Source organism: Salmo salar, chromosome ssa03, assembly GCF_905237065.1.
Source record: "Salmo salar chromosome ssa03, Ssal_v3.1, whole genome shotgun sequence".
Lineage (NCBI taxonomy): Eukaryota > Metazoa > Chordata > Actinopteri > Salmoniformes > Salmonidae > Salmo > Salmo salar.
Window position 1 is genome coordinate 48603674 of NC_059444.1, and position 26955 is coordinate 48630628.

Below are 26955 nucleotides of genomic sequence, written 5' to 3' on the forward strand. Positions count from 1 at the left end.
CTGACCTGAAGGATTGGTTAGCATTTTTTGTAGTTTAGGGTACATCACAGTCACTCAAAAGTTAGCGGGAAAGGGTAGCTCTGATCTTGTTCATCTAAACACAAATACACTATATATAGAAAAGTATGTGGACACCCCATCAAATTAGCGGATTTGGCTATTTCAGCCACACCCGTTGCTGACAGGTGTATAAAATGGAGCACTCACACTTGCAATCTCCATAGACAAACATTGGCAGTACAATGGCAGATAGCCTAGTGGATAGAGCGTTGGGCCAGTAACTGAAAGGTTGCTGGATCAAATCCCCGAGCTGACAAGGTAAAAATCTGTAATTCTGCCCCTGAATAAGGCAGTTAACCCACTGTTCCCTGGTAGGCCGTCATTGTAAATATGAATTTGTTCTTAACTGACTTGCCTAGTTAAATAAAAATACAATAAAAATGACCTAACTGAAGAGCTCAGACTTTCAATGTGGCACTGTCATAGGATGCCACCTTTCCAACAAGTCAGTTATTCACATTTCTGCCCTTATAGAGCTGCCTTGGTCAACTGTAAGTCCTGTTATTATGAAGTGGAAACATCTAGGAGCAACAATGGCTCGAAGTGGTAGTCCACAGAAGCGGGATCACCAAGTGCTGAAGCTCATAGTGTGTAAAAATTGTCTGTCCTCAGTTGCAACACTCACTACCAAGTTCCAAACTGTCTCTGGAAGCCACGTCAGCACAGAGGCAACGTTAGCACAAGAACAGAAAGCTTCATGAAATAGGTTTCCATGCCAAGCGTAGACTGGAGTGGTATAAAGCTTGCCGCCATTGGACTCTGGAGCAGTGGAAACACTTCTCTGGAGTGATAAATCACGCTTCACCATCTGGCAGTCCGACGGATGAATCTGGGTTTGCCGTATGCCAGGAGAACGCTACCTGCCAGAATGCATAGTGCTAAATGTAAAGTTGGATGGAGGAGGAATAATGATCTGGGGCTGTTTTTCATGGTTCGGACTAGGCCCCTTAGTTCCAGTGAAGTTCTTAAAGCTACAGCATACAATGACATTCTAGACGATTCTGTGCCTCCAACTTTGTGGCAAAAGTTTGGGAAAGGCCCTTCCCTGTTTCAGCATGACAACGCCGCCGTGTACAAAGCTAGGTCTATACAGAAATGGTTTGTCGAGATCGGTGTGTAAGAACTTGACTGGACTGTACAGAGCCCTGACCTCAACCCCATTGAACACATTTGGGATGAATTGGAAAGCAGACTGCATGCCAGGCCTAATCGCCCAACATCAGTGCCCGACCTCACTAATGCTCGTGGCTGAAAGGAAGCAAGTCTTCGTAGCAATGTTCCAACATCTAGTGGAAAGCCTTCACAGAAGAGTGGAGGCTGTTATAGCAGCAAAGGGGGGACCAACTCTATATTAATGCCCATGATTTTGGAATGAGATATTCGATATTCGAGCAGGTGTCCACATACTTTTGGCCATTTAGTGTAATTAATCTCAGTCAGTGATTGACAGTAGCCTATATCTACTATTGCATGTTAGATGAGATTCAATCTAATTTAATCACTTTAATTTAGGCCTATTTCATTCAGGTAAACTAGTATATTGGCTTGATAGCGGAATTGGTCTTTTTGGTTTGCTAGACATTACACATCGAGGGTTCTCGGTTGAACGCCGAGCAGTCCTTGCACACCGGGCGAAATGCAGTGAAAAGAGTGTGTCCCTTATTTTCATGGACAGATTTTGGGGGAAGTAAAACCTCTCGCTTCTCCTCTTCCTCTCTGCCATAACACAAAAACAGTTATGCAACCTATTTTCAACTGATTAATTATTTGGGATGTGTAGTCATCTTGTATAACTTTCTCTGTGTAACTGGAGATGACAGAAACTACACCTCCCAAGTAACATTGCGATTAATTGCTTCTCTAGTTTCACTGGAGTATAGCTAGTTCACTACTTAAAAATCCCGTTTCATGATTGACTTTATTTCAACAAATACTTATCCGTTCTCATGGCGGAATCTGCAGCCTGTCATGCATTCCAGCTTGGAAGACCTCGATATGATCAGGTAAAGCATATTTTTGGACTTTTTTGTATCATTAATCCCATTGTTTGGTATCTCTAAGAGTGCAAAAAAAAAACACTTATAGATCCGACCTCTGCCTGCGATCATCACATCATTATGCTCGCTGCATGTGACTTTGTAGCGAAAGTTGCCTCTGATGTCCGCTCGATACATGTTTGTAAAATCTTTGTAGTGCAATCCTCTTTATGTTCTGTGCAAATGCAAGAAAGTATCCTACTTTCTTGAAATTAACAAGTAGCGAAAACGAGGGGTGGGGATGTGTTTCGGAGATGATAGCAGGGTTGGCCTCCCCACTGTAGCTAAATGCTGAGGCTACAATACTTTGCGAACATCCTATGGTCCTAATAATGGATCCAAACTTTTTGCATGCCTGATCTGTAAATCAGCATTAGTCTTACTTAAAGGAAAATTGCTAAAATGTTTTTTTAAAAATTCAGGTTCTTTATTACACTTGAGTAGACTGCACTGAATAGGCATATAGAACAGCCTAAATATAATTGAATAGCTTTATTATTACTTGTGACATCCGGATTATTTTTGCGCCTTTTTATCTCTCGGGACAATCTGAAACTTTCATGAGGGATAAAAAAGTGACAAGTAAGAATTTATGTAAACCTCATAATTTTGTTTAAAAAAAATGTGTTCCTTCCAACTAGTGATGCACCGATATGACATTTTTGGCCAATACCGATATCAGTTATTTTCCTTGCCAAATAAAACGATACCGATGAAGCGAACTGATATTAAAAAATGTTGTGGCCTTTTAGGTATTCTAGTACAGTTTAAATAGTTAACACACACACACGGACACATCAGTCTAAGGCACTGCATCTCAGTGCAAGAGACGTCACTACAGTCCCTGGTTCGAATCCAGGCTGTATCACATCCGGCCGTGATTGGGAGTCCCATAGGGCGGCGCACAATTGGCCCAGCGTCGTCCGGGATTGGCCGGGTAGGCCATCATTGTAAATAAGAATTTGTTCTTAACCAACTTGCCTAGTTTAAATAAAGGTTACACACACACACACACACCACACTGACCAAAAAGTTATTTTGTTGGCATTTATGTATATGTCCCCATTACCAGTAAAACATAATCAAAACCATTTTTTTTCACTTTCTGTGCTGTTTCGTTGATCAGTTGTTCAGTCATTTCATTCTCAACCATGATTTCTATGGAACGGCGTTTGGGTCTTTGCGTGTCAAAAAATATACTATTTAACACTATTTGACGTGTCAAATAAGCTTGTTGACCAATCAGGACCTGAATATGACTGCACGTCACATAATTTAACGCGTTCATACATTTTTTTACGTAGTTATTACACATTGATTACACTATCACTCGTATTTCATATGTCATAACGATTCATGCTATGATGCTGGTAAAGTTGTGTCGTGCACCTACAGTGCTGGTCATAAAATAAAAGCTTACTAGCTCATGGATGCAAACAATGTTCTTCCCCATGTTCTTTTTATTTATTAATTTTTTTATAATTCAGTTCTTATTTGATTAATGGTCGGACCCATCTATGTGAAGCTAGCCACAATAAGGATTAGCCACAATAGTGGACTTTGAGCTTAGCCTTCAAAATAAAAGTATGGCATAATTTTACTATTTGTATTTATTTGCATAACTGTCAATGATATACTTTTATTTAGAAGGAAAACCGCAAATTCCATTTTACATTACATTTACGTCATTTAGCAGATGCTCTTATCCAGAGCGACTTACAAATTGGTGCATTCACCTTATGATATCCAGTGGAACAGAGCAGCGAACAGTTTTGACTGGGCTGAGCGGGAACTGTGCTTCTGCAGAGGTAGGGAGGCGAGCAGGCCAGAGGTGGATGAACGCAGTGCCCTTCTTTGGGTGTAGGGACTGATCAGAGCCTGAAGGTACGGAGGTGCCGTTCCCCTCACAGCTCCGTAGGCAAGCACCATGGTCTTGTAGCAGATGCGAGCTTCAACTGGAAGCCAGTGGAGTGTGCGGAGGAGCGGGGTGACATGAGAGAACTTGGGAAGGTTGAACACCAGACGGGCTGCGGTATTCTGGATGAGTTGTAGGGGTTTAATGGCACAGGCAGGGAGCCCTGCCAGCAGCGAGTTGCAGTAATCCAGACGGGAGATGACAAGTGCCTGGATTAGGACCTGCGCTGCTTCCTGTGTAAGGCAGGGTCGTACTCTGCGAATGTTGTAGAGCATGAACCTACAGGATCGGGTCACCGCCTTGATGTTAGCGGAGAACGACAGGGTGTTGTCCAGGGTCACGCCAAGGCTCTTAGCACTCTGGGAGGAGGACACAATGGAATTGTCAACCGTGATGGCGAGATCATGGAACGGGCAGTCCTTCCCCGGGAGGAAGAGCAGCTCCATCTTGCCAAGGTTCAGCTTGAGGTGGTGATCCGTCATCCACACTGATATGTCTGCCAGACATGCAGAGATGTGATTCGCCACCTGGTTATCAGAAGGGGGAAAGGAGAAGATTAATTGTGTGTCGTCTGCGTAGCAATGATAGGAGAGAGCACGTGAGGATATGACAGAGCCAAGTGACTTCGTGTATAGCGAGAATAGGAGAGGGCCTAGAACTGAGCCCTGGGGGACACGAGTGGTGAGAGCACGTGGTGCGGAGACGGATTCTCGCCACGCCACCTGGTAGGAGCGACCTGTCAGGTAGGACGCAATCCAAGAGTGAGCCGCGCCGGAGATGCCCAACTCGGAGAGGGTGGAGAGGAGGATCTGATGGTTCACAGTATCAAAGGCAGCAGATAGGTCTAGAAGGAGGAGAGCAGAGGAGAGAGAGTTAGCTTTAGCAGTGCGGAGAGCCTCCGTGACACAGAGAAGAGCAGTCACAGTTGAATGACCAGTCTTGAAACCTGACTGATTTGGATCAAGAAGGTCATTCTGAGAGAGATAGCAAGAGAGCTGGCCAAGGACGGCACGTTCAAGAGTTTTGGAGAGAAAAGAAAGAAGGGATACTGGTCTGTAGTTGTTGACATCGGAGGGATCGAGTGTGGGTTTTTTGAGAAGGGGTGCAACTCTCTCTCTCTTGAAGACGGAAGGGACGTAGCCAGCGGTCAAGGATGAGTTGATGAGCGAGGTGAGGTAGGGGAGAAGGTCTCCGGAAATGGTCTGGAGAAGAGAGGAGGGGATAGGGTCAAGCGGGCAGGTTGTTGGGCGGCCGGCCGTCACAAGTCACAAGAATTCATCTGGAGAGAGGGGGGAGAAAGAGGTCAAAGCATAGGGTAGGGCAATGTGAGCAGGACCAGCGGTGTCGTTTGACTTAACAAACGAGGATCGGATGTCGTCAACCTTCTTTTCAAAATGGTTGACGAAGTCATCCGCAGAGAGGGAGGAGGAGGGGGGGGAGGGGAGGAGGACTCAGGAGGGAGGAGAAGGTGGCAAAGAGCTTCTAGGGTTAGAGGCAGATGCTTGGAATTTAGAGTGGTAGAAAGTGGCTTTAGCAGCAGAAACGGAGGAAGAAAATATAGAGAGGAGGGAGTGAAAAGATGCCAGGTCCTGCAGGGAGGCTAGTTTTCCTCCATTTCCGCTCGGCTGCCCGGAGCCCTGTTCTGTGAACTCGCAATGAGTCGTCAAGCCACGGAGCAGGAGGGGAGGGCCGAGCCTGCTGGGAAGATAGGGGACATAGAGAGTCAAAGGATGCAGAAAGGGAGGAGAGGAGGGTTGAGGAAGCAGAATCAGGAGATTGGTTGGAGAAGGATTGAGCAGAGGGAAGAGATGATAGGATGGAAGAGGAGAGAACAGGGATAGACAGACACATAGTTGACAGGCTACAGGAGAGGCTACGCTAATGCAAAGGAGCTTGGAATGAAAATTAACTAAACAACTGGGGAAGTGAGAGAGCAGGGCCTCCCTCACTAACCATTCACTGAAACACTCAAATATAACTTTTCCAACTTCCACTTTAGAAATGATAATTGATGTAAACTACATTGGTTCAATGTTTCCACTATTGTGCCTAATCCTTTTTGTGGCTAGCTTCACAACACATGACATGGTCCGGTCACGCCTCATTAGCCAGACGAAGCTGGCTGGCTGCATATAACGTTAGCTTTGGGCAACAGGGTTAAGTATTGATAGCTAGCTATTTATTTTCATGAACTGAAGTTCAATTTCAATTGGCGAACAACAGGTGGCAACCTAGCTAATACTTACTCACAAGGATTCCTAAAACATTGCTAAAAATAATGAAAATGATTGCAGTTTTTACTGGTCATTGTTTTCAGGCTGGTTGTATAGGTAGGTACCAAGCTAAAGCTAGCTACCTCAGAAGTTGCGGTCGAACAAATGATGCTTTATTACCAACGCGGTATTGTAAACACATCGTTCGTGGCCGGTGTTCGCTTGTTTGCAGACTTTTTTGTACAGCTTTGCCAGTGCTATTGTATCTTTTTTGACACGCAAAGAACCAAACGGCGGTCCATAGTGTGTATGTCGTGAAGCTAATAGCAGTGATGCTCTTACCATCTAACTCCGGTAGGGCAACATCTGAAAAACCGGTTTCTGGGACCAATCAGAACGGTTAGAATGTGTTAGCGTTCTAGAAATCGTCAGGGAGGTATTCAGGTCATAAGAAGGAATTCCCCTTGACTACTCCCCCAAATTGGAGAAAGCAAACATTCTTTCCCATTGACCCTGCATTGTAAAAGAGCCAACTTCTCTGTTGATTTTTTGTTACACAGAAATAACAAAACATACCGAAAAGCTGCTGTGTTGTTCAATGTAACCAGGTCAAAAATCCCGACCTATGGTTCACAATGCTCCCACATAGGGAAATAGAGCCTGTGAGAAGAGCCCTGTGGCTTCAGGCTATTCTGCATGGGAAATGTGGGGACCCGGTGTCCAATTAGGCTACACGTAGCCAATGGGGTAACCACAGGTTGTTTTCCCCATAGGCGGCAGGACCGCGACGTTCTATCTAACACCGACTGGGACTATCCAGACTCATTGCGAAGAAGAAACTATCCTCCATGGGTGTGGCGTAGTGTTCGGCCGGAGCAAGGAGTTTTGATATCCAGGCAAACATCAGATAGTTCAGCTCCTAAGAATCTGGGTCATCCCGTTGCAATGTGTGCAAGATTAATGGTCTGTCTACCCTTAGACAGACTATGCCCTTCCCTGGACCACCCATAGCTGCGCCCCTGCCCAGTCATGTGAAATCCATAGATTAGGCCCTAATTAATTTATTTCAATTGACTGATTTACTTATTTGCAGTTGTTGCGTTTAGATTTATGTTCAGTATATTTCGAGGTTGGACGTTAGCACGTTGCACGTACCACTAATATTGGCCGATTTCCGATATGCTCACCCGATATATTGTGCATCCCTAGTCTGAATACTTTCCGAATGCACTGTATGTGAGAATGCTGTTTATTGACTACAGTTCAGCATTCAACACTATTGTGATCTCCAAGCTGTACCCTTTGTTCACCCACAACTGAGTGGTTTTGAATGACACAACTCCATCAAGTTTGCTGACCACACCATGGTTGTAGGCCTGATAACCAATAACAATGAGTCAGCCTATAGGTATGTGAACTGGCATTGTGGTGCCAGGACAACAACCTCTCCCTCAACTTCAGCAAAATCAAGGAGTTGATTGTTGACTTCAGGAAGCAGAGGAGGTAACATGCCCCGATCCACATCAACGGGACTGCAGTAGAGGGAGTCAGCAGTTTAAAGTTCCTTGGCGTCCACCTCACGAGGACTTGACATGGACCAACAACACCACCACTCTTGTCAAGAGGGTGCAACTGCGTCTCTACATCCAGCTGAAGAAAATCGGCATGCTACCCAGTCCTCTCCAAATACTACCTCTTCAAAATCGAGAGGGTCCTGACCAGTTGCATCACGGCCTGATACGGGAATTGCTCTATCCACAACCACATGGCCCTCCAGTGGGTGGTGAAGACATCTGTGTACATCACTGGGACCGTGCTCCCACCCATCCAGGACATCTACTCGAAAAGGTGCCTGAGAAAGGCCTGCAGCATCAAGGACCCACACACCCCAGCCATGAGCTATTCACTCCCTTACCATTGGGCAGACAGTATCGGCCCATGAGGTCTGATGCCAACATGCTCAGAGACAGTTTCCATCTACAAGCAACTAGAATGACCACTTGCACTGACTCTCCTCACCTCAGCACCAGGGTTGGGGTGTAACGGATTACAAAAAAACTAACTGCAATTCATTACCAGCTAAAATATTGTAATCAGATTACAGATATTTTTGAAAAACTAGATTATTACTTCTAGGATAACTTTTCAATTCAGAATTATTTTGAGGACACCATTCTGTTTTCTCAATGACATTCCAATCAGCATTTAAAAAAAGGCACATGTTTTAAGTTTGTTCTGCCTGAGTGAGTCTGACCACAAATCAGAGACCACTATGACGACGCACCAAATGCGTTTGATGGATTGCGGGAAAAGAGAAGGAATAGGCTTTTGTAGGCTACAGTCCAAGCTTTTGTATTCCAATGGTGTGACTGCTGTCAGCATCCAAAGATAATCCTACTTGAATAAACGTTTGGAGATAAGGGCTACAGCTGTGGTACGTAACCAACGGACGGACGATACTGATATCTCTTATTATTGATATCTAGACTACATAGCACATTGATGTGAATCACACTGCTGCTCTCATTGATTTGCGCCTTACGGATTGTGGTTGTTGTGGATTGCTGTTCACAAATGTATGTGTATTTTAACCCAATAATGGTTGAATTGAAGAAGTTTAAGCTGCCTATCAACCCTTGTTTTTGCGACGAGGGGTATATTTATTAGAGAAACCATTTACAGTTTAAGAATCACACGGAAGCAAGAAGAGAAACAATAATTTCTATTGAACAAATTCAGGTAGGTCCCTCCCTGTTTCATTCTGTTTGCTTCTGTTTAAGAAACATTTTGCATCAGAATCAGAGTAATGAATATGCCTCCGGTGGACACCCAGTAAAAAATACGCTGTTGCAACAGCTGCATAGTCCGGATGCCAGGCTATGTAATGAAAGTTTGAGTTCCATACTGTCAAAAACACGTTTAATTTAAGAAGACCAGGAGTGGGGCTTTTATTTTCTTCATGGAAAATTACCATCTTGTTTTTCACGCGCAAATAGCACTTTTTCGGTAGTGTTTAAAGCATGCCATTCTGAGAGCAGCATTTATTTTCCAATCAGTCCTCCATGATAAAGGCAGAACTGAGCGATTTCTGTTAGTTGGGCCAGCTGCAAAGTCAAAATAAGATATATTGTAAAAGTATTTTTGGTATTAATTTAAGGTTATAGTTAGGCATTAGGGTTAGCAGTGTGGTTAAGGTTAGGTTTAAAATCAAATTGTATGACTTTGTGTCTGTGCCAGCTACTAACCTGAGCCTCTTAACCTCTCTGGGCTAGGTGGGCTTGCGTCCCACCTACTCAACAGCCAGTTGAATCCTGTGGCGCGTTATTCAAATCCTTAGATATGCTATTACTTCAATTTTTCAAAAATATGACTATTTTACACCATTTTAAAGACAAGACTCTCGTTAATCTAACCACACTGTCCGATTTCAAAAAGGCTTTACAACGAAAGCAAAACATTAGATTATGTCAGCAGAGTACCGAGCCAGAAATAATCAGACACCCATTTTTCAAGCTAGCATATAATGTCACATAAACCCAAACCACAGCTAAATGTAGCACTAACCTTTGATGATCTTCATCAGATGACAACCCTAGGACATTATGTTATACAATACATGCATGTTTTGTTCAATCAAGTTCATATTTATATCAAAAACCAGCTTTTTACATTAGCATGTGACTAGCATGTGACTAGCATTCCCACCGAACACTGCCGGTGAATTTACTAAATTACTCACGATAAACGTTCACAAAAAGCATAACAATTATTTTAAGAATTATAGATACAGAACTCCTCTATGCACTCGATATGTCCGATTTTAAAATAGCTTTTCGGTGAAAGCACATTTTGCAATATTCTCAGTAGATAGCCCGGCATCACAGGGCTAGCTATTTAGACACCCAGCAGGTTTAGCACTCATCAAAGTCAGATTTACTATAAGAAAAATGTTCTTACCTTTGTTGTCTTCGTCAGAATGCACTCCCAGGACTTCTACTTCAATAACAAATGTTGGTTTGGTCCAAAATAATCCATCGTTATATCCAAACAGCGGCGTTTTGTTTGTGCGTTCTAGACACTATCCTAAAGGCTAAATAAGGGTGACGAGCATGGCGCAATTCGTGACAAAAGAATTCTAAATATTCCATTACCGTACTTCGAAGCATGTCAACCGCTGTTTAAAATCAATTTTTATGCCATTTTTCTCATAAAAAAGTGATAATATTCCGACCGGGAATCTGCGTTTAGATAAACAGACAAAGGAAAAGAAACCATTCGGTCGAAGCGGGCACGCGCCTAAGCCCATAGTACTCTGAGTGGCCACTTGCCAAAAGCGATAAAGTGTTTCAGCCAGAGCCTGCCTCGATATCGTTCAACGTTTTCCCGGGCTCTGAGACCCTATAGACGACGTAGGAAGTGTCACGTTATTGCACAGATCCTGAGTCTTCAATAAAAAGAGCCAAGATGAAACACTACTTCTCAGACAGGCCACTTCCTGCTTGAAATCTTCTCAGGTTTTGGCCTGCCATAGGAGTTCTGTTATACTCACAGACACCATTCAAACAGTTTTAGAAACTTTAGGGTGTTTTCTATCCAAAGCCAATAATTATATGCATATTCTAGTTACTGGGCAGGAGTAGTAACCAGATTAAATCGGGTACGCTTTTTTATCCAGCCGTGCAAATACTGCCTCCTATCCCCAACAGGTTAAGGGGAAAGTGATCTGAAAGTAATCAGATTACAGTACTGAGTTTGGGTAATCCTAAAGTTATTACTGATTACAGTTTTGGACAGGTAATTAATAACTGTAGAAGATTACATTTTTAGAAAGTAACCTTCCCAACCCTGCTTAGCACAAACACACACACATTCATGCAACACTAGTGCGATTAACCAAAATGTCAATTCGTTTTTTTCTGAGGTCAATGGACAGCTTCTCTAGAGATATATCAGATCAAACCAGAACTGTGTGATGTAGTAGGGAGTTGTAGATTCCAATAGGCCAATATTCTACATAGTTTTGCACAGAAAATGTGGTAATTAATTACAATGACCATAATCCATTGCGCGTCTACTTGTCCGTTCTGTGTTTCTTTTATGCCTGCTATGTAAAAGAGACAGAATGCGTGATCGAGAGGGATTGACACAGGTATAATAAGAGGGTAGAGAGTATTTGCTTCATGAAGTATCTTTACCTGAAAATACATTATCTAAGTGATTAATAGATGGTATTCAGCAGTCATAAAAGTACGCCTTATATATATTGAAGAACTACTAAAATTGTGATTTTTGTCAGACAGCATAGCTAGCAGCTCTATAGAGATGATGACTTGGAATGAAATAATAAAGTCATCAAATATAACAAATGTAATATACACATTTTAAATATTTTAAAGTAATGTGAATAAATTAGACTGGAGTTAATAAGTGATAAGCAGTAATGGGCCGTCACTACCATCATGGGACTTATATTAGTGCATAGTGCATTTAATGTTGAGAAAAAAAACATCGAAATCGAAAACCGTGATTATTTTTAAATAATCCAACCAACACCGAATCGACCTCAAAAAACACCAATCGCTCAGCACTATGACACACACACACACACAATCCCCCTTCCCCAAAACATGTGTAAATATTGGACAAAATTGTGCCTTCCTGTATTATACTTATGCTAAAATATTTATTCTACTGAGCCATTACTTTGTTTTCTTATTGTTGTATTGTCGGGAAGGAACCTTCAAGTATGAATTCCGTAGGACGATGTATACCATGTGTATCCCATACATAAGACTAATGAACTTGATACTTGAAAGATAGTCATTTACTTGGGCTATTGCATGGCTCCAAGTAGTCTCTTCTCACAGCTCCAAGAGGCTTAAGTCTATTTAAACCTCCATTTCGCAACCTCTGATGCAATTGCAAAACAAAAATAATTTTGTTCATGTGAAACATTGAATCATCCTGCAATAGCAATTTTGATTTTTATCATTACAAGCATCCAGTCATATGTCAAACGCGGCATTTATCAATGGGTGATGGAAGGTTTCATTGTTTCACGAATAGAGCATCCGTCCATATTTTGTGGCCCAAAAATCTTCAGTACAGGTTGGCTTACAGTAAAAAAGGCATATTCAGTAACATTTTCAGTTCGTTGCATCATACCAGTTAAAATTAGGCCAGGTCTTGAATCTCACTGACTCCTTTTGCTGCTGCCCGTGATACATCTCTGCTAGCTGTGTGTTGTGTATTCTCTGGAGAACTGAAGCACATGCATAATTAAAGCAGTCTTCTCACATGCAGCCTGTGCTCTTCTCCCAAACAAAACTGGAGCTACAGCAGCACTGCAGATGTAGGAACTTAATTTGAGCCAGTTTGCTACAGCAGTAAAACAATCCTGCAGCAACAGGAAATTTGAATTATTTTGTGGGCTATAATTAATGGACAGTTTTGTCGGGATTGATACATTTTTCGTAAGGTAAAATTAAGTCTGAAATTTCAAAGTGTAAATTGCTAACTTCAGAAGCCTTTTTCATCCTCAAATACACTACAACTATCTGTACAGATGGGCTGTGAAGACATTTATATATGGGCTGTGAGGACACTGAATAACAAAAGCATACATAGATTTACAGAACGGTAGCTACTGCATTCTTCATAATTACATGTCATTAGAGGTGGAGGAGAGTGTTTTCAATTAAAACTGAATGTAGGAAAGATAATGAAGATGGAGGGATGAGCTCTCCTGTCTTGCCTTTCGTCTCCTGCCTTTCATAAGTGATACATGGCTTGAAGGCATTTGATTGAAGCTGCCATGTTTCAGTCCATCTGGTTTGCCAAATTGAATCTTGGCATGCACTGCCATCAGGCTTTTTCAAACTGTTGGCACACAATGTACGGCCGGGCCCATGTAGTAAGGGGAAGGGAAAAACAAAATGTTTCACCACCAAGTTTAGTTTAGTTCATTAGGATCCCCATTAGCTACTGCACATGCAGCAGCTACTCTTCCTGGGGCCCACATAAACATACAAATACAATACACAGAACAGTTAGACAAGGATTTTTATATATACAGTGGCAAGAAAAAGTATGTGAACCCTTTGGAATTACCTGGACTTCTGCGTAATCTGTGAATCATTTTGTTATTCAGTGTCCTCACAGCCCATATATAAATGTCTTCACAGCCCATGTGTACAGATGTAGGATCTTAATTTGATCACCCTGTTGCTGGATAACTTGTAGTGTATTTGAGGATGAAAAAGGCTTCTGAAGTTAGTAATTTACACTTCGAAATTTCAGACTTGATTTTACCTTACGAAGAATGTATCAACCCCTACAAAAGGGTTCACATACTTTTTCTTGCCACTGTGTGTGTGTATATATATATGAAGGCTATTCCATGTGAGAAATTGCCAAGAAACTGAAATATGAAGGCATTTCCATGTGAGAAATTGCCAAGAAACTGAAGATCTCATACAACGCTGTATACTACTCCTTTCACAGAACAGCACAAACTGGCTCTAACCAGAATGGAAAGTGGAGTGGTTTGAGAAACAGTCCTCAACTGGCAGCTTCATTAAATAGTACCCGCAAAACACCAGTCTCAACATCAACAGTGAAGAGGCGACTCCGGGATGCTGGCCTTCTAGGCAGAGTTGCAAAGAAAAAGCCATATCTCAGACTGGCCAATGAAAAGAAAAGATTAAGAAGGGGAAAAAGAACACACACTGGACAGAGGAACTCTGCCAGTACGAGATCTTCAGTTTCTTGGCAATTTCTCACATGGAATAGCCTTCATTTCTCAGAACAAGAATAGACTGACGAGTTTCAGAAGAAAGTTCTTTGTTTCTGGCCATTTTGAGCCTGTAATCGAACCCACAAATGCTGATGCTCCAGATACTCAACTAGTCTAAAGAAGGCCAGTTTTATTGCTTCTTTAATCAGAACAACAGTTTTCAGATGTGCTAACATAATTGCAAAAGGGTTTTCTAATGATCAATTAGTCTTTTAAAATGATAAACTTGGATTAGCTAACACAACGTGCCTTTGGCACACAGGAGTGATGGTTGCTGATAATGGGCCTCTGTACGCCTATGTAGATATTCCATAAAAAATCTGCAGTTTCCAGCTACAATAGTCATTTACAACATTATTAACAATGTCTACACTGTATTTCTGATCAATTTGATGTTATTTTAATGGACATAAAATGTGCTTTTCTTTCAAAAACAAGGACATTTCTTTAAGTGACCCCAAACTTTTGAACGGTAGTGTATATCTCATTCTAAAAAGAAATATAAAATAAGAGCAAACCAGACTGCACCATTTTCTTGTTTTTATTTATTTACGCATAGCCAGGTTCATACTCGAACACTCAGACATAATTTGCAAAAAACGAAGCATTTGTGTTTATTGAGTCCACCAGATCAGAGGTAATAGGGATGACCTTGGATGTTCTCTTGATAAGTGCATGAATTTAACAATATTCCTGTCCTGCTCGCCATTCAAAATGTAACGAGTACTTTTGGGTGTCAGGGAAAATGTATGGAGTAAAATGTACATTATTTTCTTTAGGAATGTAGTGAAGTAAAAGATATCAAATATAAAAAGTACAGATACCCCAAAAAATGAATTAAATAGTATTTTTACTTAAGTACTTTACACCACTGAATAACAGTTATATATTGGAAAGATACCAAGAGACACTAGGCATGAATGTAACCAAGTAAGAAGGACTCTGCGATAGAGGGGTGACGAAAACATGCTCAAGTGCACTGTGTCTTAAGAGTCAACCCATACATCTGTTCTGTCTTACTTTGTATCCCTCAAATATTTTCAAGTAATTTAACTCTAAACAACAGTTAGCAGCTTAACCACTTTTCTTCAATCGACATCATTTGAAATTGAGACGTTGATTCATTATTTAAATGTTGATGTCACGACTTCCGCCGAAGTCGGTCCCTCTCCTTGTTCGGGCGGCGTTCGGCGGTCGACGTCACTGGCCTTCTAGCCATCGCCGATCCACTTTTCATTTTCCATTTGGTTTGTCTTTGTTTTACACACCTGGTTTAAATTCCCCACTTACTTGTTCATTATTTAAACCTCTGTTCCCCCATGGTTTTTTCTGAGTGATTGTTTGTATGTATACGGTCCGTTATTGTGGGCTAGTTTATTGTGTTGTATTTATTGATTCCTTGAGTAAATTATGTTCCTTACTCATTTCTGCTGTCCTGCGCCTGACTCCTCCACACCAGCTACACACAGGCCGATTACAGTTGAATTTGGGAACCACAAACAACACGTTATTAAAGATCATCTGCTTAATGACTATACGACTAAAATGTATTAAGGCATTCATAAAGTATTCATAAGCCCTACATAGCTTCACAAATCATTTGTAAGTAATATAATACTACGTAAAGGTTGATATAAATTGTCCTTACGTCTGCTGCTTTGGAAAATGTGGCATAACCTTTTTGTCACCCTTCACATAACATGTGATTTGCTTATGGAGGATTTCTGAGGCATCCATATTTGCCTTATGAAGGGTTTATGAAGGCTTCATTGAGCCTTAAAAGTTATATTTTGTTTAGAGTGGGACTGGATTATTGAAGATGTGCATAAGCAATTTAGTTACTATAGTTAATGGTATTCAATAAAGGAATGAATTGGGTGGTTTGAATTTTGTCCTGCGAGGTCCCACCCACTCTCCACCACTGATAACGTACATAGCCATTGAAGATGTTCTCTCCCTCATTCCCCTGATTTCCCCCTCATTCTGTCCCCCTCACGTACAAGTGTGCTACCTATTTACAGAGAGATGGGGTGTTAAGATTTGGTATTGCATTATGGCTAGTTCATCAACAATTAACTACTTGCTTTGTCTTTTCCAGAGTTCATTTTTTGGCCGGCTGAAACACTTTGTAGAGATCATTGACCCCAGCACACTCTTTGTGTCTGAGGTAAGGTACAGTTGAAAACATCAATCCATGTACTGTTTTACTACTTCAGCAATTGGTTTTTGTAAGAGACCGGATTTATATATGAGACTTGGGAACTGTGGCAACAGGAGAATACCGTCCAATACTTTAGATCTGGAATGAAATCAGATAACAGGGTCGGAAGGGGAACAGAAATTGGCCCACAAATTTCTCATACACCAGCCCATTTTTCCCTCAAAGGCCCCATTGTTAGCCCATTGTTAATTCTGCTCAAAATTATTTTGGGACAGGCCCACTTGGCTAAAGATGCCCTATTTCGTTGTATGAGATAACACATTAACTCGGAACCTAACTACCTATTATTAATTATCTTGTTGACTCAAATGACTCTTATCTCTCCAGAGACGATTGACAGAATGCATTAAGCTCCTGGATGAATTTAAACATGGAACACTACCACCTGGAGTTTCTGATCTACAGGTTAGCTTTTTGTTATCAGAAATTCCTTTGTCAGTGTTACAGAATATATACTTTTCCAAAATGTAATTTTATTTTAAGCATAATGTTTGACACTTGCAATATGTAGCTGTAACACACTCCATACATTCAGCTGCCCAACATTTCCCCTCACTGCTCTGAACTGACACAGCTGTTTTTATTTTACTATTTAGCTATGGGAAGCCCAAAAGGTCAAGCAGGTAAGTTGTGGCACACGTCTGTTTGTATAAAGCAGTCTGACCCCATGTACAGTTGAAGTCGGAAGTTTACATACACCTTAGCCAAATACATTTAAACTCAGTTTTTCACAATTCCTGACATTAAATCCTAGTAAAAATTCCCTGTCTTAGGTCAGCTAGGATCACCACTTTATTTTAAGAATGTGAAATGTCAGAATAATAGTAGAGAGAATGATTTATTTCAGCTTTTATTTATTTCATCACATTCCCAGTCGGTCAGAAGTTTACATACACTCAATTAGTATTTGGTAGCATTGCCTTTAAATTGTTTAACTTGGGTCAAACGTTTCAGGTAGCCTTCCACAAGCGTCCCACAATAAGTTGGGTGAATTTTGGCCCATTCCTCCTGACAGAGCTGGTGTAACGGAGTCAGGTTTGTAGGCCTCCTTGCTTGTACACGCTTTTTCAGTTCTGCCCAAACATTTTCTATTGGATTGAGGTCAGGGCTTTGTGATGGCCACTCCAATACCTTGACTTTGTTGTCCTTAAGCCATTTTGCCACAACTTTGGAAGTATGCTTGGGGTCATTGTCCATTTGGAAGACCCATTTGCTACCAAGCTTTAACTTCCTGGCTGATGTCTTGAGATGTTGCTTCAGGATATCCTCATAATTTTCCTACCTCATAATGCCATCTATTTTGTGAAGTGCACCAGTCCCTCCTGCAGCAAAGCACCCCCACAACATGATGCTGCCACCCCCGTGCTTCACGGTTGGGATGGTGTTCTTCGGCTTGCAAGCTTCCCCCTTTTTCCTCCAAACATAATGATGGTCATTATGGCCAAACAGTTCTATTTTTGTTTCATCAGACCAGAGAACATTTCTCCAAAAAGTACGATCTTTGTCCCCATATAGATACTTTTGTACCTGTTTCCTCCAGAATCTTCACAAGGTCCTTTGATGTTGTTCTGGGATTGATTTGCACTTTTTGCACCAAAGTACGTTCATCTCTAGGAGACAGAACGCGTCTCCTTCCTGAGTGGTATGACGGTGGCGTGGTCCCATGGTGCTTATACTTGCATACTATTGTTTGTACAGATGAATGTGGTACCTTCAGGTGTTTGGAAATTGATCCCAAGGATGAACCAGACTTGTGGAGGTCTACAATTTTTTTTCTGAGGTCTTGGCTGATTTCTTTTGATTTTCCCATGATGTCAAGCAAAGAGGCACTGAGTTTGAAGGTAGGCCTTGAAATACATCCACAGGTACACCTCCAATTGACTCAAATGATGTCAATTAGCCTATCAGAACCTTCTAATCATTTTCTGGAATTTTCCAAGCTGTTTAAAGGCACAGTCAACTTAGAGTATGTAAACTTCTGACCCACTGGAATTGTGATTAAGTGAAATAATCTGTCTGTAAACAATTGTTGGAAAAATTACTTGTCAAGCACAAAGTAGATGTCGTAACCGACTTGCCAAAACTATAGTTTGTTAACAAGAAATTTGTGGAGTGGTTGAAAAACGAGTTTTAATAACTCCAACCTAAGTGTATCTAAACTTCCGACTTCAAATGTATGCATTGCCATACATACGTTTTCCCTTTCCTCTTGGAAGCATGATGATGATGTCACACTCTTTCTCATATCTGAATGCAGGCCATCATTCATCCTGACACAGGAGAGAAGATTTTCATGCCTTTTCGAATGTCAGGTATGACTTTCAAGTGAAGATTTTCACCAGAGTGACTTTTATTTTGTTAATGCTGATTTTTACACTGATTTATATATATTTTTTGCATCTAAACAGGTTATGTCCCATTTGGAACACCAATTGTAAGTCTTATATGAAATTATTACTGTATTTCATATGTATCTATGGATACAATATTCAACTTTGTCCTGAAGTTGATTACTGTATGTAAATACGTGTAACATCTGGTATGGTCATTTGTTTAATAATACACTGTTGGTTGTACTGACTTTGGGTTAGAGGGAAGCAGCCATTCTGGAGACCTTGCAAGACTAGAACAGTTGCACTATTGTCTCCTTATCTGGCCTAATCTAGGTTGTGGGCCTTCTTCTTCCAAATCAGACTGTGGTATCCACCATTTTCTGGCAGGTAAAGACATGACAAGCAACCTTTTCAACATTAACGGTCCCATGTTGTTAATATCCACATTGGATACGCTCTCCTTCCCAGTGAGGTAAAGTGATGTAATTGAATTTCACTGTTTTTTTTTTTTTTCTCCTTTCAGTGGCTTAACCAGAGTCACAATTCCTGTGTCAACTACTCAAACCGCAATGCTACTAAGGTAGTGTATGAGAGGATCATTTATATTATTTATGGCTTGATTTTCAGAAAAGCTATTGAATTACAATTCTGTGTAAGTGTTTTTGGTCCACATACTGTGCTGCTCCATAGCAACTAGCACTGCATCTCCTGCATCTGGTACTGTAGATTTCCTTCCATTTAGCCATGGCTCATGTCCATTAGGCACCAAATAGAAGAAAATGGACTGAAACAGCGTGCAATAAGAAACACACATTTTTGTTTTCCGCTGCAAAACGTTTAGCTATGGTTTGCTCTAATTAACACCACCCAGATGTACAGTATAGAAAGTGTTTTGAACATATGACTGATGTCAAAGTGTACATTTTCCATTCACGGTTTTGGTATTCAAGAGAGTGATTTTAGCCAGTGTTAGTCTTACGTAAGAGGCTGTGAGATACTAAGTCATTCATGTTGTTGTTCATATTAGCCTACACCGTCATCCACGTTTCTTCAAGGTTACTTCGGAGCTGTGACCAGTGCTGTCTCCCTTGCGGTCAGTTGATGATTATTATACATTTATGGTTAGGAATATTCAGTTTCAGCGATTCTGTCCTGCCTATTTCTGCTATATGTAACGTTTTAAATGGGTTTAGAGCACAGGTGGCCAATAGCCTTAATTGGGGAGGACAGGCTCATAGTAATGGCTGAAACGGAATGGAATAGTATGGAACACATCAAATTCATGGTTTCCATGTGTTTGATACCATTCCATTCCAGCCATTATTATGAGCCGGCTTCCCCTCAGCAGCCTCCTGTGGTTTAGAGTGTATCCTAAAGTGTGTGCTGTGTTGTTTAGGTAGGACTGAATGTACTGATTCAGAAAGCCAACAGGTTGAGTCCAGCAACCCGAATGATAATACAGAGACTCATCCCTTTCCCAGCTGTGGGTAAGTATTTGTAAATATTTAAATAAAAACACATTAATATAGTATTAATGTGAACATCTAGACTTGATTTAAAATCAGTTTATCACAATGTAATATGAGCTACAGGTGCAAATTAATAGGCTGCACTGCGTTTACTTTTGGGTTCATATTCCGTCTGTCCTGTATGTAGGTTTCCTCCTTTTTATTAATAGAGCTTTGCTATAAATGCATCAATCACAGGGATAAATCACCTTTAACCAGAGCTGCAGATAAATTGGTGTCAGAGGAGGCAGAGTTTTGCTGCTGGTTTCTCCTCTATAAGCGTTGTATGGTTAGCATTGTGTAGCTAATAGCTATTCTCCTACTACATAGATCTCTGTTCAATATTGTCAAGGTTGTACTATAAGCTCTCCCCAGTTGTAAATGTGAAACCTATGTGCTTACTAAGGGCCTGTCTATAGACCTCACATGCTGAAGTGGAATACTCAAAACAAATCAAGATGAAATAGATGCATTGGCCCTGTTGGAATACTCTTAAATGCATCCTTCCTTCCTGCCATCCCTAAAGTAGTTGGCGGCAGATAGCCTAGCGGTTAGAGCGTCGGGTCAGTAACCGAAAAGTCGGTGGTTCAAAAAGAGGTGAAAAATCTGATGTGCCCGTGAGCAAGGCACTTAACCCTAATTTGCTCCAGGGGCGCCGTACTACTATGGCTGACCCTGTAAAAAAATAAACATTTCACTGCACCTATCCGACTATTCTAGTTGTCTAGTAGTGTCAGATTAGTGATTACTTCAAGAATGGGAGGAAGGAAAGATACGTTTTTAGAGTATTCAAATGTGTAGGTCTCAATCTCAGCTGAATGTCAGGCATTGCCACTGTCACAACCAGTATTCTCTGCTTACTCAGCCAGTGCCAACATTTGCAACGTGGGCCTCATGAGGCACAATGAGCTGTCGGAGGGCATCGACGTGCTGGACGAAAATGGGAACATATTGGGCTCCTCAAAGATTGCTGCCAAACATGTGAGTGGCTGGTCATCAGTGAGACCTCTCACACAAGCCTTTATAAAAAACACTGTTTCCTTCCTGGCCATAGAGAGAAAATGAATGGAGTCATTCCACTAGCTAGCTATCAAACATACTGTGCAGATACAGTGCCTTCAGAAAGTATGCATACCTCTTGACTTAGTCCACATTTTGTTGTGTTAAAGCCAGAAAAAAAGATGACTAAATCGGTCCGCTAATATACAGCATCAGTCAAAAGTTTGGACACACCTACTCATTCAAGGGTTTTTCTTTATTTGTACTATTTTCTACATTGTAGAATAATATTTATGGTAACAACAGCTCATAATATGGACTTGGTCTTTTACCAAATAGGGCTATCTTCTGTATACCAACCCTACCTTGTCACAACACAACTGATTGGCTGAAACGCATTAAGGCACACCTATTAATTGAAATGCATTCCAGGTTATGGGCCTGTCCTCCACAATCACCCGACCTCAACTCAATTGAGATGGTTTGGGATGAGTTGGACTGCAGAGAGAAGGAAAAGCAGCAAACAGGTGCTCAGCAAATGTAGGAACTCCTTCAAGACTATTGTAAAAGCATTCCTCATGAAGCTGGTTGAGAGAATGCCAAGAGTGTTCAAAGCTGTCTTCAAGACAAAGGGTGGCTATTTTGAAGAATCTCAAATATAAAATATATTTTGATTTGTTTAACACTTTATGCTTACTACATGATTCCGTATGTGTTATTTCATAGTTTTGATGTCTTCACTGTTATTCTACAATGTAGCAAATAGTTAAAATAAAGAAAAACCCTTGAATGAGTAGGTGTGTCCAAACTTTTGACTGGTACTGTATATTTTTATTCATATATTTTTTGAATTTAGATTTTTCAGCGGGTGCCCCTACTATGACAATATTTGTACATTATTCTTACAAAAATCTTTAAGCTCTGTCAAGTTGGTTGTTGATCATCGATAGACAGCCATTTTCAAGTCTTGCAAATAGATTTTCAAGACGATTTAAGTCAAGACTGTAACTAGGCCACTCAGGAACATTCAATATTGTCTTGGTAACCAACTCCATTGTATATTTGGCCTTGTGTTGTTGGTTATTGTCCTGCTGAAAGGTAAGTTTATCTCCAAGTGTTTGTTGGAAAGCAGACTGAAACAGGTTTTCCTCTAGGATTTCCCCTAGTTCTATTCCATTTATTTTTATTTAAAAAAAACTCCCTAGTCCTTACCGATGACAAGCATACCCATAACATGATGCAGCCACCAACAGGCTTTCAAATGTGAAGAGTGGTACTCAGTGATGTGTTGGATTTGCCCCAAACATAACACTTTGGATTCAGAACATAAAGTTAATTTCTTTGACACATTTTTTGCAGTTTTACTTTAGTGCCTTACTGCAAACAGGATGCATGTTTTTGGAATATTTTGTATTCTGTACAGGCTTCCTTCTTTTCACTCTGTCATTTAAGTTAGTATTGTGGAGTAACTACAATGTTGTTGATCCATCCTGTTTTCTCCTATCATGGCCATTAAACTGTAGCTGTTTTAAAGTCACCATTGACCTCATTGTGAAATCACTGAGCGGTTTCCTTCCTCTCCAGCAACTGAGTGAGGAAGGACACCTTTATCTTTGTAGTGACTGGGTATATTAATACACAATTCAAAGTGTAATTAATAACTTCACTGTGCTCAAAGGGATATTCAATGTCTGCTTTTTTATTTTGACCCATCTACCAATAGGTGCCCTTCTTTGTGAGGCATTGGAAAACCTCCCTGGTCTTTGTGGTTGAATCTGTGTTTAACATTCACTGCTCGACTGAGGGACCTTTAAAATTATCTGTATGTGTGGGGTACACAGATGAGGTAGTCATTCAAAAATCATGTTAAACACTATTATTGCACACAGAGTGAATCCATGCAACTTATGTGACTTGTTAAGCAAATATTTACTTATGAACTTATTTAGGCTTGCCATAACATTTCATTTCAGCTTTTCATTTTTAATTAATTAGTAAAAAATTCTGAAAACATAATTCCACTTTGACATTATTGGGTATTGTGTGTATGCCAGACAATTTAAATTCGGGCAGTAACACAAAATGTGTAAAAGTCAAGGTGTGTGAATACTTTCTGAAAGCACTGTATATCAGATTCATTGTTTAAGTATATTCAATCAGTATTTAGAATGAAAGATACCCTGACCAAGATGGCCATCCTGTAATCATGTCCATTCTAGTGTTCTATTTAGTTCTCTGTTCCTGCCAAATATTTTGTCTGCAAACTGTTGATATTTTATATTCTATGCAAAATGTGTATTTTTAATGTGTGGAGGATCAGTTTCTGAATAGTCTGTCTGTGACTGAAGTCAGTACAATTCTTCCTATGAGGTTCAATAAAGTAAGAACAGGTTTATTTAATAATTTTTTATTAGTCTAACATATTTATGTTTTTCCTCATATGTCCATATGCTGCATCCTTCAAACCTCATGGGGGGGGAATTTAATCCAACATATTGCAATATTTTTAATTGAAGCATGTGCACAATATTGTTCTTTCCCCCCAGGCAATTATGGAGACAGCCTTTACCAGAGTGGTCCTCCCGATGCCAATCTTTGTCCTTCCTCCCATCATTATGTCCTACCTAGAAAAGTATGTCATGCTTCTATATGGGTCAGAAATATTTAGTGTACTGCCTTGTCTAGTCCCTGCATTAATGTCAGAATAGTGTCAGTTGAGTTATGGTCATCCCAATACCTAAAGCCTGAAAAATAGGGTCCTGGATAGGACAATGTTTTCAACAGATGAACATTCTGTGGCATTTCATTTTTTGGAAGGGTGGAGGTTTTGACAATTACTATTGTAATCATGTGTAAGAAATGTTGTATTAGTGTTGAGATTGTACTCAATACAAATGCCAATATCAAATGTGTGCTTCCCTTCATGTCTGTTAGACTTCCATTGCTGCAGACGAATCGGAGGCTGTTGCTGCCCATCCACAGCCTGGTGTGTCTGGCTACCTTCAGCCTCTCCCTGCCCCTGGCCATCAGCCTATTCCCACAGATGTCTCAGGTACTACTGCTGCTGCTATCCCTGAAGGCTGGCTGGACAGCTGGAAGGAATTAACCTCACACACACTTCACTTGTCTCTCTTGTAATTAAGAACGAACAATAAAGGTTCTGGGTTTAGAGGTACTGTGAAGGGCTATTAGGTGTTGCAGGTGGTTGGTAGGCATATTGTGTGCTTACATCTTTCTCTGGTTCAACTTCAACAGATAGAGGTGTCTCAGCTTGAGCCGGAGATTGCAATGGCAACCGATTGCAAGGTGGTGACCTACAATAAGGGACTGTGATGACTGGCCCTCGAGGAGAGAGAGAGGACAGGGCACTGAACAGCGGTGCAAATTAGCCTCCTTTTTGACTGGCTGTAACGGACACTCCAGGTCTCTCTCTGGTGTAGGGTGAAGTTGCCCCTAGACGCTGATCTTGGCTCAGTTTTGTAATTTCCCACTAATGGATTGGGGAGGGGAAGCTTATCCCAGATCTGAACCTAGGGGAAACTTCACCCTGGATCTCTGTCTCCCATAGCCTAACATGGTAACAGCTCCAGGCACTTTTTGCTGCATTAAAATAGTGTAGCATAAATAATGTACTGTCTTAATCAATGGTGTTAATACAACACATTCCATGGAATGTGAAAATTATGCAAATCAGTAAGGTTGAGGGAGGTTAACGGAACAATATCGTAGTAATATGTTATGATGGAACTTTATAATGTTATGCCCATACCAGCTATTTCGCAATTGGCCGTGCTGATCAACCCAATTGTTAAAAATTTTATGAGATGTTTTTATTGTTGACCCAAAGTTTTTTTAATTTTTTTTAAGTAAAAGATCAAATCTAAAATAGTTTTACAATCACATCAATCAGTGTTGAGTGATAGATCCTGATAGACTGTTACATACCCCTTGAGTTATTCCACATTGTCTTGTTACAGCCTGAATTCGAAATGGATTAGATAGATTTGTTTTCTCTCACTCATCTACACACAATACCCCATAATGACAAAGTGAAAACATGTTTTTAGAAATGTTTGCAACTTTATTGGAAATTAAATACAGAAATATCTCATTTACATAAGTATTCACACCCCTGAGTCAATACATGTTAGAATCACCATAGATTTTCAAGCCTAATTAAGTCAAAACTGGAAGTAGGCCACTCAGGAACATTCAATGTTGTCTTGGTAAGCAACTCCAGCATATATTTGGCCTTGTGTTTTAGGTTATTGACCTGCTAAAAGGTTGTTGATCCATCCTCCGTTTTCTCCTATCACAGCCATTAAACTCTGTAACTGTTTTCAAGACACCATTGGCCGGCCTCATGGTGTAATCCCTGAGCGAGCACCTTCCTCTCCGGCAACTGAGTTAGGAAGGACACCTGTATCTTTGTAGTGACTGGGTGTATTGATACACCATCCAACGTGTAATTATTAAGTTCGCCATGCTCAAAGGAATATTCAATGTTTGCTTTGTTTCTTCTTTTTTTTTACCCATCTACCAATAGGTGCCCTTATTTTGAGGCATTGGAAAACCTCCCTGGTGTTTGAATCTGTATTTGAAATTCACTGCTCGGCTGAGGGACCTTACAATTATCTGTATTTGTGGGGTACAGAGAGGAGGTAGTCATTCAAAAATCATGTTAAACACTATTCTTGCATACAGAGTGAATCAATGCAACTTTATTATGTAACTTGTTTAGCAAATATTTTCTCCTAAACTTATTTAGGCTTGCCATAACAAAGGGGTTGAATACTTATTGACTCAAGACATTTCAGCTTTTCATTTTTTATGAATTTGTAAAGAATTCTAAAAACATTCCACATTGATGTTATGGGGTATTGTGTGTAGGCCAGTGACACAAAATGTGGAATAAGTCAAGGGGTGTGAATACTTTATGAAGTCACTGTATATCAAAAGATGGCCATCCTGTAATCATCTCCATTCTACTGTTCTATTTAATTCTGTGTTCATGGCAAAATATATTGTCTGTAAACAGACAATATATCAATTTAATCCATTTTAAATTCAGGCTGTAACATAACAAAATGTGGAAATAGTCTAGGGGTGTGAATACTTTATGAAAGCACTGTATAATGTGAAAGAGCAGGCTAGGCTACTCTGTAGGCTACTTGAGTCTGATGTAAAGATTACAAAGAGGGCCCTGTCCAGAAACAGCCCCTAGCCTCTACACCCTGTACCACAGGCTATGGTTGAATCCTGGTTCTCCACCCTCCTTCCTAGGTGTGCACCATCATGGATTTAAAATAATTGGATTGGTGTAAGCGTTGGCTGGAATAAGATTCCACCACTATGATGGGGAATGTGCAAGTGCACACTTGGGGAGAAGGGTGGAGAATCGGGATGCAGCCTAGGTCTGTTTCTTGACTAGGGCCATTCTAGGACTTTCTAGAGGAAGTTGGTTTGTGGACCATGGTTGCTTAATATAAAGTTTTCTATTCTACGTTTTAGATTTTTGTACATTCCTTTCCCGATGATAATTGTATGAGAAAGGGTACAATACAGTATTGACTGATTGAAGAAGTTATAACTGGTGCACAGTTATATTGCACAGTAAAATGTTTTTGTGTGTGTATATAACATTATTACCAGAATATATTGTACTAACCAATGTGTTATTCATTACCTCCTGCACATATTTAAAACTGGAATCCTTAGTTGCTACATCCATTTTTGGACTTATAACTTAATTATATATATCCATTAATTCTTGAAGAATATAACTTATAAATGCCTCATTAGTTTAGTTCAACTGTACCCCATCAGAACCCAAAATATAAGTCTGTTTTACTCCAATGTTTGTAATCAATGTAAA

General features: G+C 40.5%; 1 protein-coding gene across 2 annotated transcripts; it reads left to right on the plus strand.

Annotated features, from left to right (window-relative positions):
• The first annotated feature begins 1844 nt into the window (after positions 1–1844).
• On the plus strand, positions 1845–26751 carry LOC106600641 (sideroflexin-5). 2 transcript variants are annotated; one of them, XM_014192143.2, is made up of 14 exons: positions 1845–2063; positions 16118–16186; positions 16568–16645; positions 16837–16863; positions 18498–18552; positions 18649–18674; positions 18934–18960; positions 19097–19153; positions 19601–19666; positions 19970–20060; positions 20947–21062; positions 23627–23712; positions 24015–24132; positions 24336–26751. In XM_014192143.2, the coding sequence occupies exons 1-14, from the start codon at positions 2007–2009 to the stop codon at positions 24411–24413; spliced, it is 951 nt and encodes a 316-aa protein (XP_014047618.2). In that variant the 5' UTR covers positions 1845–2006; the 3' UTR covers positions 24414–26751. The 2 variants fall into 2 exon arrangements, with proteins under 2 accessions (XP_014047618.2, XP_014047617.2); XM_014192142.2 differs by having other exon boundaries at positions 1846–2063; positions 18907–18960.
• The last annotated feature ends 204 nt before the right edge of the window (positions 26752–26955 follow it).